General features: G+C 38.1%; 1 protein-coding gene across 8 annotated transcripts in view; it reads right to left on the bottom strand.

Annotated features, from left to right (window-relative positions):
* Nucleotides 1–15,378, bottom strand: part of cacnb2a (calcium channel, voltage-dependent, beta 2a) — a 55,309-nt gene that overhangs the window by 18,286 nt on the left and 21,645 nt on the right. For 5 of the 8 annotated variants that reach the window (XM_014013306.1, XM_014013311.1, XM_014013313.1 and 2 more), the window contains one exon: nt 2,716–2,835. In XM_014013306.1, the coding sequence (XP_013868760.1) occupies nt 2,716–2,835 (120 nt within the window). Of the gene's footprint in view, nt 1–2,715; nt 2,836–5,988; nt 6,854–13,291; nt 13,622–15,378 lie in introns of those variants that run through there. The other 3 variants (XM_014013310.1, XM_014013307.1, XM_014013314.1) reach the window with 3 other exon arrangements.

The following is a 15,378-nucleotide window of genomic DNA, read 5'->3' as shown; positions in this document are numbered from 1 at the left end:
ACACACACACACACACACACACACACACACACACACACACACAAACACACACACTATAAATCAACATCCCAACACTGTTTCACCTTGAGTGTTATGGATCGATTTGAAATTAATTTGCTACAGCCATGTGAACTAGCTTCAGGCTGTACTCAGAGCCTGCACCATCTATTTTTATACGGCACCGTAATAACTTTTATTAATTTATAATGGAGAAAATTGTTCTATAATTATCCAGGGTTGACTGAGTATACTGATTTTGCCTCTCCTGCTGACAGTTATTCACTTTATTCGTATGTCTTGTGTGAGATTTTGTTCATTTCTTTTAATAGCTTGCCATCTGTGCCATGTAGCACAGAAAATAAAATAAAAAACAAACAAAACAAAACCTCAGATCAGTCAGATCATGATCAAGGAATGAGGGAAGGAAAGAAGAGTTAGGAGTTAGTTAAAGGAGACATATCAAAGTGGAACTGCAACACCTCACTCTGATTTCCTCCTTATTGTAACTCCACTAGCCCCTCTTCCACCCCTTTTCTGAGGTGTGTCTCAGATCAACTCGTTTTGAGGCTGTCTCTTTAAATTCAAATGAGGCACTTCGCACCCTGCCCCCCTCCAGCTTCCAGACYGGTCCATTCTAGTTTGATAGAGGGCTTTACAGCTAAATAGCTGGGCAGAAACTTTTTATTTACACTTTTATTAAAACATGTCAACAAGGGAYGACTTGTCCGTCCAGCCTTACATGTTAGAGGAGAMTGAAGACGATAAAATTGTAGTTGGTAAGTCCAGACCTTATTTMGCAGTTCTGCCACAAACACTTTGACATAATAGTTCAGAAAACATCATATAAAATAGAGAAAACTGAACAGGTTAAAAATATGACCCCAAGAGAATAGAAAGGTACACATCATCGGCAAAAACTAAACTCAAAATTTCTGCATTCCTAGAGACTCTAAGTATACAACAAAATGTATTTAATGGTTAAAAAGTAGGTTTTGCATGATATGTGCCCATTAAAGTGTTTTTTTCTTGTTCTTTAAGATGTTCCAAAACACTTGTGTTGCACTTTAGTTTGCGTCTTGTCCTGCAAAATATTGTATTTTACAAACCTTTTTTGTTTTTCACAACCCCGCTCTTTGAGCTCCAGGTGAAGCTGACTTTCAAGTTTCTCACTGATGTGTAAAATAAGCGGAGTCCTCATTTAGGAGCAATGAGAAACTGTTTTGTACATGTACAGATAAACAGATATAAAGATACAAACATTTCCCAGAATACATACATATATGTGTCCTAAGGGAAGTGACAGTGACTTACTACATATGAAGGCTCACAGTCTGCACTTCCTCTGACCCCAGGCTGCTCTCTTTCTGGTGGCCAGACCACCAGAAGCTATTTTTGACCAGTCGTCTGTCATTTAAAATGCCAGCAGGGGTGATCTATGCCAGGTCATCTATAAAGTCAACTTATCTTTTTAATTAGTGTGCTAGAGAGGGTGAGTCTGGAAAACAACAACTTCGATCTGCAGGAATGATACGTCTTTGCCAGCTATGAGCTACTCTGAGACACGGAGCAGGAGGAAAACGTCTGTGTGAATGGATGGTGACGCTTAAGGCTCAAGGCTAATGAACCAACTATGCTACAGACGCTAAACACCCAATGAAAAACAATAAAACCATTTTTCAGACACTTCCTTGAAATAACATGAAAAACACATCACCACAAGCTATCCACGGAGCTGGGATGCAGGAGGAGAGCGGAATGTCTTCAGAACTATTTCACAGATCAAAGACGTGAATCTTAACTGTGCCAGCGGTTTGAGTGATTCTGTGGAAGTGGGCTCTGATTGCAATTCCAGTCGCGCAAAGGCACGCCGGTTCTGTCATGTGTGTGTTTGTTTATGTGCAGCTAATTGTGGCCAAGAGCAGAGCAAGGAAGGCCAGGCTTAGCTCTGATAAACAGTGACGCTGAGCCCTCTGAGGCCCCTAAACTTTAACATCAGCAGCCATCAGAAGCCCTCCTTCATGTAACCAGCTGCAATCAACTCCAATACCCTGTTTTTCTTGTTGTCAGCCTAGCAGCAACATCTGTAAACCCATGAAAGAACATCTAAAAGTCTATGACTTGACAATGGCTCTGATATGAAATAAAGGGGAAAATCTATTAGTCTGTTGGAGAAATCCAAAAAGGAAGTGGACTTAAGTTTTTAACAACAAACAGAGCAGTGTAAAGTTTATATTACAGCTTGAATGCGGCCTGCCATCTCTTATTTAAGCAAAATAAACTAATTTTAGTCTGAACAAATGCACATTCATATTTCTATACTTGTAGGATGCTTTCGTGGCATAATGCATTTCCTTCAATCAATTTCAAACTAAATAACTTCTCACTACACGCACGTCTAAAGGCCCCATCACACTACACAACTTAGGCCAATTTATGAAACATTTTTTTGTCTAAATTGCTAATAAAAATTATATATTTGATAAATTTGTCAGAATTACATTATGTACACACCAAAAAGAAGCTTCCTGTTGGTTTTTTCAATTCCATCTTTAATGTAGACACCTTTAAAATGTTCATAAGTTGGCAAAAGTTGTCTAGTGTGACAGGGCCTTAAGACAAAAATATGGTTTTGGCCGATACTTTTTAAAGCACATGTATTGTTGCTGAGTGACCAAGTCAAAGTGCCCAAGGTGTTCCTGAGTTAAAAATACAAACCTTTGCCTTGTCAAGCTGTGCTTGAGCCTGTCGCTCTGCCTCTCTACGCGCTGCCTCCTTATCCTCCTCAAGGGAAACATCGGAGTCTGATGGACGGCTGGTGTAAGAGTCGGCCGAACCCTGTGGAGACACAGACAGCAAGATGTTAGCAACGACAAAACAAAAGTCCAAGTCTGTGTTGGTCTACAGTATAAGAGCAGCAGTTGTAAGATGATAAGCAGTCCCCTCACGACATTTGGAAGGTTGCACATGAAAGTGCCTGTGACATGCAGGAAGGTTTAATGCAAGACGCACCTTAAGAAGGTTTGCATAACGCACATGATTTTTTTTTTAAATTGGCATGGGCAAAGACAAACAGGAAGTGACAACAAAGGGGCATCCTTTAAAAATAGGAAACCCCTTGGTCTTTTTTTTATATAAACTGACTCTTCTTCAACTCTGTCTAGTGATACAAAATAATCTTAAGAAATCAGATTATTCACTATTGTCTTTTTGCCTTTGTAGCAATGCTCTGTTTACATGCAGACATTCTCCTTTTCACTTTAAAGAAATGTTGAAATTTGGAGTTTGCACATGTTATAAATGTACAAACACCCAAGTGTTGATTGAATCTAACAAAACTCATAAACACATTTTTTTTCTGTTTGAGAAATGGTACCAGAGAACAGAAAGTGGCACTTTACAACAACATCACTGGCAGCTCTTTGTCTATCCTTAGCCTGGTCTCTGTGTCTCTCTCAGGGCTGAGTCCTCTGGGACTAACACCTGGGCAAACATTAAGGAAAACCAGAATGTAATCTACATTTTTTAGTTTTTACAAATTAAAAAATGAACATCCAAAATCAGTTTTCAGTCACAAACCCATAGAAATTATCAACGTATTTGTATTTTCTGATCATTTAAACCACTTTAGTTTGAGAACAGTGATAACAACTGCTCTAATTCCCACATACTTAATTAGGATTAGAGAAAATCATCACCTCTGTTTTATGTTTCAGATGGCTAACAACACCAAAATGTGCCCACAACAATGTTTATCTATGTGCTCATGTCAACAGATACTCAGTCGTTGAATGCACAATAATGTATTTACTCTATTTACAATTCAATAAAAACTATTCCAAATCATTAATTAAAGTGAATGTGAGCAGCTATAAATCATGGACCGATGCCATCATCATGTCCAACAGATCATTAGTAGAAAGCCAGTTTAATCCAAACAAAATTCTGTTTAGTCTATTGAATTGATTCTGCAGAATCAGTGATACGGTAGCTATGTTGCAATGAATAGTGGAAACGTTTTGGTGCTGCTGTATGCCTCAACAGTTTTTGGATTAAAAAAAGTGTATAAACAAAGCTTAAAGAGATGTCACAATTTTATAAATAAATGTAGAGTTTTTTTTCCAGCACAAAAACAGTTAAATTTTACTCACTCACTAAATTCAAATCCCTATCATTAACCTTAAAGCTTGGCTTTTCTAATTATACTAATAATAATAATAATAATAATAATAATAATAATAATAATAATAATAATAATAATAATAAAATAGACACAATGTATGATTGAATTTGTTAGAATTTAGTAGGGGTGTAAGAAAATATCGATGCACTGAAATATAGCGATATTTCATTTGCCGATACTGTATCGATATTCTAAAGCCCTGTATCGATTTTTAATTAAGGTTTAAAATGTCAACCTTCTTGCCAACCGTTAATTTTTATGTTGTAGTTCAGCCTCTGACCACCAGTTGGCAGCAGTGAGCCAGCCATTTGGCTCCTCTACCTCTTGAGCGCCAGAGAGTAAGAGAGCATTTGCATTGTAAGTAAACATTAGCTTTTTTTCAGTAAGAGGTTTTTATTCAACAGAATTTTTGGACAAAAAAATTGCAACATATCGCAATATACTGCCTTGCTTACAGTATCGCAATATATCGGGATATATCGTATCGTGACCCCTCTGTTATGATATGTATCATATCGCCAAATTCTTGCCAATACACAGCCCTAGAATTTAGTTAGAAAATGCAATTATGTGGGCCAACCTTAGCCATAAATATCTTCTTGGTTTTCAACTAAATAATATAATAGTTTTCAGTGTTCTTTGAACTCAGTGTTCCTTGAATTTATAATTTAGTTAATTAATTAATTGAATGGTTGTTGGATTGTAGCTGGCAAAATTGTGTCTAATTTAAGCATTCACATTGATAACTATTTATATTTAGTTATAAACGAGAGAAGCTTGAACATTTTTGTCAAAAAGTAGTAATGAAATGTATTTATTGATGAGGAACACCCTTTCAGCACACACAAGACAGTAGTCAAGGCCTGAAAACACAAGCTATATTACTTTTCTCTCCCAGAGTCAGCGTGCTTTTCTTCCTCACCTGCCTGCTACTATGCTCCAAACACAAGGTCTTTTATTCATCTCACTGCACCATTACACTCTGCTGTCTGAGTTAAAAATAGCCTCCCTCACTCTGTGCCTGATCAGAATTACCAAACCATCACACTCATACAAAGGAAGATCATACCTCTCCTTCTCCACTACCTGACTTATGTAAAGAGACAACACAAGTGTCACTACCATAAACAATACAAGCTGGGTTGTTTTATGTCCTCTATCTTACAGAAAGCTTTGCTGCTCATCAGTCGCTTGATCGTCTCTCATTGCTCAACATTGAACACGAGATAAAATTGAAAAAAATGTAAACGAGCTCATTAATTACTCAGGTTCTGTTTTTCTTTTTACCACAATCAGAAAATGCATTCCTCTCAACAGCTTTTGCATCAGTGATCACCATTCAACACTTGTCTCAGTGATTGGTCACATTTCAGAAGCTACAAGGTGTTAACAAGCAGCACTTCCGAAAGAGGATATAAATGTAATAAAGTGGCTATTTACTGTATATTAGCCTCTGTCCCGTTAGTTATATTTCACCTTGAATAATGCAGGTGAGTATACCTGGCTGGCTATGACTTTCCCATCATGTCACCTTTAAAGCATGAGTCGTGATCGAGACCGTGGTCCCAGTGGGTCAGGGGGAGGGGATACGGAGCTCTGCCCAGAATCTGACAGCCATAACTGATTACAACACACACAACTTCTCATCATCAGTGGATAATGCACAACTGTGCCACACTGACCCTTAACAGTACGGACTGAGGATGGATTTGCAAAGAAATACAAACTTAATAAATAATAATAAAACAACAACAAAAGTGCATGCACATACAGCAACTTTCAGGACAAACACCAGAAAATATCCTTACACAGGCATCGGACCTCTTGACTTGACCTCCTCTGGCTCGTTTCAGCAAGCTGATCCAGGTGGCCTTCATCAGCCACACTGGTCATTCAGTGTCCTGAGCCACTGCTCCCACCTGCTACTACTACAACTACACTGAAGTGCACTGCTGTGGTCACCTTTGCACCAGTGCTGCAGCTGTCACTGCTTTGGCTACAGGTACATTCAACACTGTGGCTACATGGACAACTGGTTCCTCTTACACTGTGGCTGTAAATGCTACCTTCATCTCTGGATGAATAAAAAGCTTTGGAGTCAGAGCTCCTTGATTTGCTGCAGCTCCAGTTGGGTCGGCTGCTGTCTGGAGAGCCAAAGCTCCAACTCCCCCTGCTGCTGCTGCTGCTGCTATCGCCAAAGATGGGGAATACACCGGAGCTCACTGCCCCGCGCATAATCTCAGCAGCTCTCTCCTCCCGTCTGCCTCGGTCTCGTTGACAGGCGGAATGCTCAGTCTGCCGCTGCAGGTGCTGAGACTGACTCTCAGAATGAGTCAGGTGGCCGTGATGCTCATCCCCTCCATCAAGCTTCCACTCCAGCCTTCTTGTCCTCCTCCTGCCTTGGTGGCTCCTTCTGACAGCGACGTGCAGCCGTTTCTCCCTGAAAGTCCCGGTGTGGCTGCATGTGACCGACTCTCGTCCCGATGATAATTAAGCTGCTGCAGCAAGCTCGCTTTTTCTTCACTCTTCGTCTGAGCGTGTCAGTGCATCTTTTTTTTTTTACCTTACTCCTTTTCACAAGCCGCTCTGTGCTACTTCTGCTTCTCTGTCTCCATCCCTCTGYTCTGTCACTCCTCTGTTGTTTTTTCTTCAGTTGCCCCTCACTGTCTGTCCATCTGCTCACTTTGTCTCTGCAGTGATCATTTTTAGACAGTGTGTGCACTAAATGAGTAGTGTTCATACGTCACCAGAACCTTCGGTACCTGCTATGGATAAAAACAACATTCACCTTGCTATTGATATTAGCTGTTTGCAGATTGTTGCCTCTAAAACATCAAATTGTAGCCTGAATTTATTATTACTATGATATTTGGTCCAAACCTATTCCTTTTTTTATAAATTAAAAACACTTTATTTTTTATTATTGATTCTTTGAAAGATTAAAGCAATCAAACAAATTCTAACATCTGGATAAATGAAGACTTTTCCTAAAGAGTTTATCTTGCTCAAAAGCTAAACCCTGCAGCTCAAAGGAAATTGCATAAAATATTGTACTGTTTTTATGCAAATTCTACATACTGATGCATCCTGAGATGCACAATGAAAACAATAGTTTTATGCTAAAGAAAATTGCTAAATAAAATCAGTTTGAGATAGAAGCCAGAATTGTTTGACATYCGTGCATAAAAACAAGAATAAACCAAGTTTTATTGTATCTCGTGATAAAAATGATTTTACACACCTCAAAAAAATTTGATATGACAATTTATAGAAATACGTAGAAACAAAAGGAAGTTTTGCAAACAATATGTTATACAGAAAAGACGTGTGTGTACAAGACAGAAAAAAATCTGAAATAAATCTGTTTTCTCAGTTCTGTATTTTTAGTCTTTTGACAAAAAAAAATTTTTTTTGCTTGTACTACAAAAAAAAAATTTTTTTTTGTAGTACAAGCATTCCTAAATGATCTTTAGTCTTGTAATTGCAGCTTTCAAAAAAAAATCTATGAAAACTAAACATTGCTGCAGGATTATTTAGAACGTTTTGCTTTTTGCCAACGTCTTGTTGCTAATCGGTATAAAATAATTCTAAAAATGAGCTCTCAATGACAAGGCTCTATTTCAGTCAAGATCTTATCAAGACACATGTTCTTAAAGACATGTTCCGACATGAAAKAAGGCGAGGAGGAAAATAATGTGATTTTAGCTCATTAAAGCCAATTACCCTAACAAGGAAGGAAGCTACAGAAGGTAAATTATGTTTTGATAAAAGAAGAATGGGGATGACAGACAAGAACAAACTGAAACATGGTCTATTTACTGACAAAGCCTTATGACAGTCCAGCTGGAGCTAAACAGAATTACTATGATATTTCCTAACATCACTACACCTTACATGCACAGCTTCAAAAGCGATCCATGCTACTGTGCAGTGGTCACATATGTTCTGATACGGTGACAGTAGCCCCCAGAAGTCTCAGGGCAGGGCACAGATGGTCCAAATGTGGAGCTGTAGAGGCTGAGCTCTGCTGACAGTACTGACATAAACTCACAACGGCAGGAAGAGCCTGAAGCAGTCTGACACAACCAACCTCTTGACCTGACTCTGCGTTGGCACTAACAGCACATTGTCACCCACACAACACCTGTGACTGACAATCAGGTAGTAATAGGATGCCAATTAGATCTGGGAGAAGGTGTGCACATTCAATGGATGTTAATCAGCACACTAACAATMACTCTCTTTATAGTAATTGGAATCCTATGTCCAGCAAATTTGATTATTGGAAAACTTACACACATTCTGTTGACATGCTCTGGCCCAAACTCCTTCAATTTAGCTTAAACAAAACAACAAAAACCTGTAAACTTAACATTTTGATTTACGTTGTGAAATTTCTCTGGCTCTGCCAGAATAAACTCCAGGATACATATCATGTAATCTTCAGTGATTTTATTTAGCACTATCATTACACTAATTTTAGTGCTTCTGGATAAAATAACTGCACTTTTTAGTATTTGTATTTCCCCATTGTGGGTGTACAAACACAAGCACTTAACTGAACACACTGCTGTGCCTGAGCACTGTTAGTTAASTTGAAGCACTCTCTGCTTCACCACATAAAAAACACACTATTTGTTGCACAGAAGTGGAAAGATTTGACCCAAATTTAGTCCTTTCATCAGCAAAGCAGAGATATTTGTGAAAGGTGGCTGTCTTTATGTAGCAGTCAAAAGAAGAGAGATGAAGGGGGTTTTGAAAGGGCAATGGGTCCTTTGGTCTCCACCATCTGCATTGATTTATTAAGCAGAGGTTCTCGCTGCTAGTCCTACGACGACCCAAAAGACTGAGGAACATTACAACAGAACGTGTGTCAAATTCAAGGCCTGTGGGCCAAATAAGGCCTGTGGGTGACTTCTGTTCGGCCCACCAAGAGCTCCACCCCCAATTTCTTTACTTAATTTGATATGAAACAATTTTTTTAATCAATGGTAAACTTTAAAAGTTTGATTCAATGCAACAAAATAAATAAATTTAAAAGGTTAAAGATAATACTTGTCCAGCCTCTGAGCTGCTGGCAATGAGTACCCACACTCCGCCTTTCAAAATAAGCTGCGTTAAAGCCAGCATTGACCATAAACTACATCTCCCATAATGCATGTTGATTATGGATGGAAATTCCCTGTCGGAAAGTGGGAGAGTTCAGAATTAAAGACTCACCACAAGTGAGTAAAACTCTCTTACCTTCACTTTCAATAGTATTTCTGTATTATTTATTTCACATTTAGTCAAACATGTAGTACTTTATAAAGGACATGTAAATTGCTGTTTTTATGCAGAAAATACCACTAGGAGCTCAGTTATTATTTGTTACCAGGGCACATGTGTAGCAATGAGATGAGGAATGTGACATTTTCCGTTTAGTCAAACATGAAATGATGAGGTTAATTAAAACTGGCCCTTTCAGATCCACCATAATGCTCATGTGGCCCATGGAGAAAATTAGTTTGTCACCCCTACATTAGAATATAAGAATTAAAAAGGTAAAAGCCACAGTGGAAGAAAAGGTGGTGCTTTAGTTGATGTTGCTTCCCATATCTAACAGCATCACGTACAGTATAGTGGATGAAGCAGTAATACACCAGGGAATCGGTCCACTACCTAAAAGCCTATTTTCCTTTTTAGCTACTGCTACTACAACTCTGTACAAGTCCACTATAAAAGTGAAGAACTGCAGTCATGCAGAAAATACAACTTGTGTCTCTCTCCCTGTTTGAACCTTATTTCATGTTTTGTTTTGTATTTTTTTATTTCTGTCTCTTCCATCCTCTTTCCTCCACTCAGATCCTGCACTCATCTCCTCTTCCAGTATTCCCAGTAGCTTTGGCTTTCTCGACACAGTGGTTTCGCGCACGCTGAGGAAGAGGGTTACACATTTAGCCAATGACGTAGTTTCTCAAGTCCCACTTGATCCTCTCYGTCCTGCCACTTGTTTGGTTTTATTTACTTCAGCAACAAGATTTATCAAACTGCTGACGTTCATGCTTACAAGACAAACACCAACTGCTTGTGCTGACTTTTTAAAGGCACAGATACAAAACTTTACACCGATGCAAAAGAAAATCTAGCAGCCCGCAGTTGGTGGAACRTTTTAGATTTATGTTTTGAAGCACTAACTGGCAATAATGAGTCAGAAAGCATTAACGTGAAACTATWAACCCACATTTGAGGGAAATTACTGAAGTAGAACTTTAACTARGAGAACTTTCATTTTAAAATAAAAACAGTCCATCATACACCTCTCAGTCTGCATCAGGACATTGAGAAGCTTCATGCTCATCTTCAGCTCTGGCTGATGGTAGCTGACTGCGGCAAGCTGACAATAGGCTGAGCGAGTGTGCAAGCAGTTTCAGACTTGGCGTGACTCATTCCTGGCTAGAACTAAAGTGATCTCCCCCCCCTCCAGCCATCTGTCCATCACTGCCACTTCAGTTGATAGAACACAAAGTCAATTAAATCGCAAAAACAGCATCTCCTTTGTCAAAAAGGAGACAATGGCAGCAGACACAGCAACTAAGTGTGAGAGATGTGYGAGTGCTACAAAAACTGGTTACTAAAAATTGAACAAAGAACAGAGGAATAAACGACCAAGTCCGCAAGAAAGCAAAGGGTTGTCAGTGCATCTGTGAAAGAAAAACAAGTGGGATCTAAAGGTGGAAGAATAATAATCCCTCTGCCATTTGACAAAAGAGAAACCTCCTTATGGGCGTTTTACGAGTGTTTACTCAGCATTCAATAAACCGAGGAAATAAATAAAAGAAACCTCCTTTAGAGGTTGTCAATCAACATACTACTAACTGCCTTTAAACATAGTTATAGAGAAACTTAACAATGTATGATAGAAGTCAGACAACAAAACTACAATGAAAAAATTTATACAAAATCAACTGAATGTTGTGTAATGACGATGTGAAATAAGAAAAAGACTGTGATTACTAGACCTAAAACTTGATTGCTGATATGTTTGTAATATAATAAAAACATGATGCAATGCAAGGATTATATGATAGATCAGACTCTGTCGACAAAAAGCAACTGAAACAAAAACTGTGTTTAATTTCATTAAGTGTGTGATATTTTGCCAGAAAGAAAATGCCTAGATTTAATCCTAAATTCAGGGTCTTGACATACTACCAATTATTGAGCTCATTTTCATACTTACATATAGGTTTTATGTACCAGATATTTTATTTTCATCTGAATAAAAAAAGTCAGTTGCATTGAGTTTGGCCCTTTTGAATACAACATAGTGAATAGCCTTCATTTGTACATCGTTGTGATCATCCTCATAGAAATACATAAGACAAGTAAAAAATGAAAAGCTACTGTATGTGCAGCTGTACCGCCTGTTTCTCCCCAAACGCCACATTGTTGCTCTAATTAATAAAAAAAGATCCAATTTCAGTGACATCTAGTTTAACTTTTCCTCCTCTCAAAGGGTTCCTCTGTGGAAAGAAAGAGCCCCATAATATGATAAGCAGTGATTAAGATGATACATAAAAAAAGACCAGAGGCGGCTCTTTGCAGCTACAACATTTTGTGCTTGTGTCATCAATATTCAGACAGTTTCCTGTATGAAGCAGGCAGTAAGATGATTGATGGGAATTGGCTCAGAGAGCAGAACGAGCTTCTTACCATCCTCAGAGGAATAAAACAAACCTTTTGAGTATAAAAGCATTTCAGCCTCATTGATTTTTTCCCCTCTTTTCTTTTTTTTATTTTTGTGCATTGATAAACAAGGGACACAGAGACTTTAACGTTTACTCTGTTCCAAGTAAATCTGGATAATGCGTTTTCTTCATTCAGTTATCAGTTTGACAAGTTTATCTATTTAGATCTGTTTTCAATGTGTTTTTATTTTTCAGATAATTTTTATGGTTTGGAAAGTATTTCATCTAGTCGTAGTCAAATTGTCTTAACAAGCATGCCTTATTTTTCTGCTCTTTACATTCTTGTAAACAATTGATTCAAGAAGGGGATCAAAGTGACAAGAAGTTGACAGTTGTTGTAGTTTGTTCTGTTCTTAAATCACATGTCTGAACAGTTGGTTATCTCTCCAGCACCACTTCACAGTCAGCTATGCTAACTCACCTTTCCACAGCTGTCAGTGACACAGCGATATACAAACACAGCAGACGACTCGCTGACATTTTGAAAAGCAATCCACAAACACACTCTAAATAGTACAACTTCTGGGTGTTTGAATATGTGACACCTGAGAGCACAATGAAGGCAACCAGTTACAGATTGAGTAGTTTTCTCATACCATCACTGCAGAGAAAAATGCATAAGTACATCACACATCAGCACACAAATATCTCACAGATAAAGTTTGCCTCATAGTGCAATATTTGTGAAATTCATAAAAGATATATTCCGTATAGTCTTGTTCCAACTTTTTATAATTAAAATAGATAGTAAATAGATAATATCCAAACTGCTGAAACTTTCACAAACTGAGAATACACATTATTTTATGCATTATTAAATGACTATGTTTAAGTACTCTTATGAAATGATCTTTTAATAGCTAAACAACAGTGTATTGTAAGGACTGCTGAGGAATATTTAGACAAATATCTGTCATAAACAGAACAGGAAGTTGCTTAAATATGAACTAAAAATGTATGTGGACATCACGTCTACTCATTTATATTCAAAAGAGAAGACAAAATCCTTTTTTGTCAAAACTATACCTGAACCAGGCTTTGTGTTCTCTGCTAGTTTTTGAGCATAAAAAAAATTAAGAAAAACAATTATTTGTTGTTTTCTTTTCTTTGTTTTCTTTTTCTGTTTGGTAACAAGCAATTCAGCTCCTAACTAGAGCTCTTTGTACATCTCTTGTCTGAAGACAAAGAGTATATTGAGAAAGACTCACTATTTGTCCAGAAAGATGACTAAAAGAAAAAACTGAATTTGTAGGATTTGCCCCTTTAAATCCTGCATTGATGCTCCCCACTTCCCTACAGTTGAAGCCCTTCCTCTTTGTTCAGACGAAAGAGGAGAGCAGTATTGCTCAGAAAGGTTTAACACATGTTTATACAAACTCACCAGATCTGACTCCTCACTCGTAGAGTAAAACATTTCTGTGCTCTTCAGCCAGACGGACAAATCTCCTCAGCTGCTGCTCATCTTTCGGAACACAAAATCTCCTACCAGCCGGGCTGCTTCGCACCTACGATCCCCCCTCCCGGCCCACTTCCAGGGGTTAAACAACTCTGTCTGTGCAAAGAAAGTTTTCGCCCGAAAGAAAACTTTCAGTCCTTCTTTGGCCTACTTTAGTCCCTGAGAGGCAGAGGCAAGTCAAACGTCTTTCCCACGCTGAAGGAGCACTCCTTCAGAGCACTGCAACCGTCCTCCAGTCCCAAAAAACAAGCCCCACTGCCCCTTTTTCTCCTCCCACATACCCACACACTCTCTGTCTCTCTCACACACACACACACGCACAGCTAGTTAGGAAGTAAGATCTCCAGCCAACGGGGCCATTCTGAAAATTCCAGAAAACACCAAAAGCAGCTGCAGAAGCTTTTTATGTCTGAGTGCGAGCGTGTGATCTGCAGAGTTTACATGTGTTCTACTTTGCTTTCAAGAGGTTACACTTGGCAGAGAGGAAGGCTGAAGGATCTGAACTCACTGTGTCGACACAACACATGCCGGGGAGACCAAAATCTCAGGAAGTAATTATCTTCACTGCATCGAAAAAATGCCATATTTGCTTTCATCACCGGCAGGATGAAAAGCAGTTAAACTTTGTTTGCTCACATGTACGCACATGATTACTTGGGTTTGACTTTACACCCGAAAGTAAGTTTCTTTGAATTTAATTTTGACATGCATTTAAATCACAGACATATAAAAGATGGCAAAGTAATCAAGAGACAGCGAACAGCTGGCCCACATCTAAAAACTGCAGCGGTTACTTTAAAGAAACTTGCAGCAGCTTTATCTTTATGATCCGAGACACTGCTCGGTTCTTTGTCATCAAAGCTGCTCAGAGATTGCATCCAGAATCACATATTAGATCGTCTAATTGCAGTAAAACACGAGTTAAAAGCTTAGCCCTGAACTCATAACTAATCTTAATGTTCCAGCTGTAAAACAGAAGCAACAACTGAAGAACAGAGCTAAGTCACTTAAAAATAAAAAATAAAAAACTGACTGGAACAGATGAGAATGGTGTTATTTTATCTCCAACCTGTACATTCAAAGCTTTATCCAACATTCTGTTCAAACCAGATTTGTATTTTTTTCTTTCTAGTTGGGAAAAATGTTTTCTGGGCAGTCGAACCTAAATCCGAGATTATATTGTGTTTGATCAGGGTTAACCCCGTTCTGAGGATTAGCATCAGGTTATGTGCTCGGCACGTGACAGTCTGTGGGACTGTTATTTTCATTTGACCAGGAAAAATGTTTCAAGTACCCAGTGTTTGTCTTTAGCAAATATACATGTCTAGAATAAAAATTACTTTTAAAATGTGTTTGTACTTCTTGGATTGTGTCATTTTTTTTGTTTTAAATTGGCTGAGTAATGTTGGTTTTACTGTCAATGTAAGTGTATGACAGTAAGAAATACAATATCCAGAGTGCTTCCAGTTGCATTGGCTTGGAATTGAATAATGACAAATTTACTTTAGAAGTACACCCTCCTCTGAGACTGTGTCCTGTTTGCAGTTTAAAGACAATATGATGAATCCAGGCAAAAGCTCTTTGGCTCTTTTGCTTGAGCTCTCCAAGAGGGTTCATAAAGTTTAATCTAGTAGTTTTAATTTTTTTGACAAAAACAAATAAAAAAATGCACTGAAAACAGTTAGTGGGATGTATGATAAGAAAGCAGTACACATTTTTTAACTGGTCAACATTATTAAGCTGTTATTGAGAGTCATGATGTCATAAATGACATAAAGGAGATAAAGCTGATCAAAAGTTGTTTCTCAATGATCTGTATTTGAAAAGCAACCAGAACTAAGAACAAGACACTTCCAGAAACTCTAAATCAAGGTAAACTCTATGGATGCCCAAAACGGACTTAATCAAAAAGCAGAAATATATGAATAGCCAATAAACAAACTTTTAACACAATTAATAAAAAATTGAATTTTATCTCATGCTTTAGAATTTGTTTGACCTTCATATATACA

The sequence above is a fragment of the Austrofundulus limnaeus genome, unplaced genomic scaffold, assembly GCF_001266775.1.
Source record: "Austrofundulus limnaeus strain Quisiro unplaced genomic scaffold, Austrofundulus_limnaeus-1.0 Scaffold100, whole genome shotgun sequence".
NCBI lineage: Eukaryota > Metazoa > Chordata > Actinopteri > Cyprinodontiformes > Rivulidae > Austrofundulus > Austrofundulus limnaeus.
Note: the sequence above shows the minus strand (reverse complement) of the source record. Positions and strands in the feature narration are given on the sequence as shown.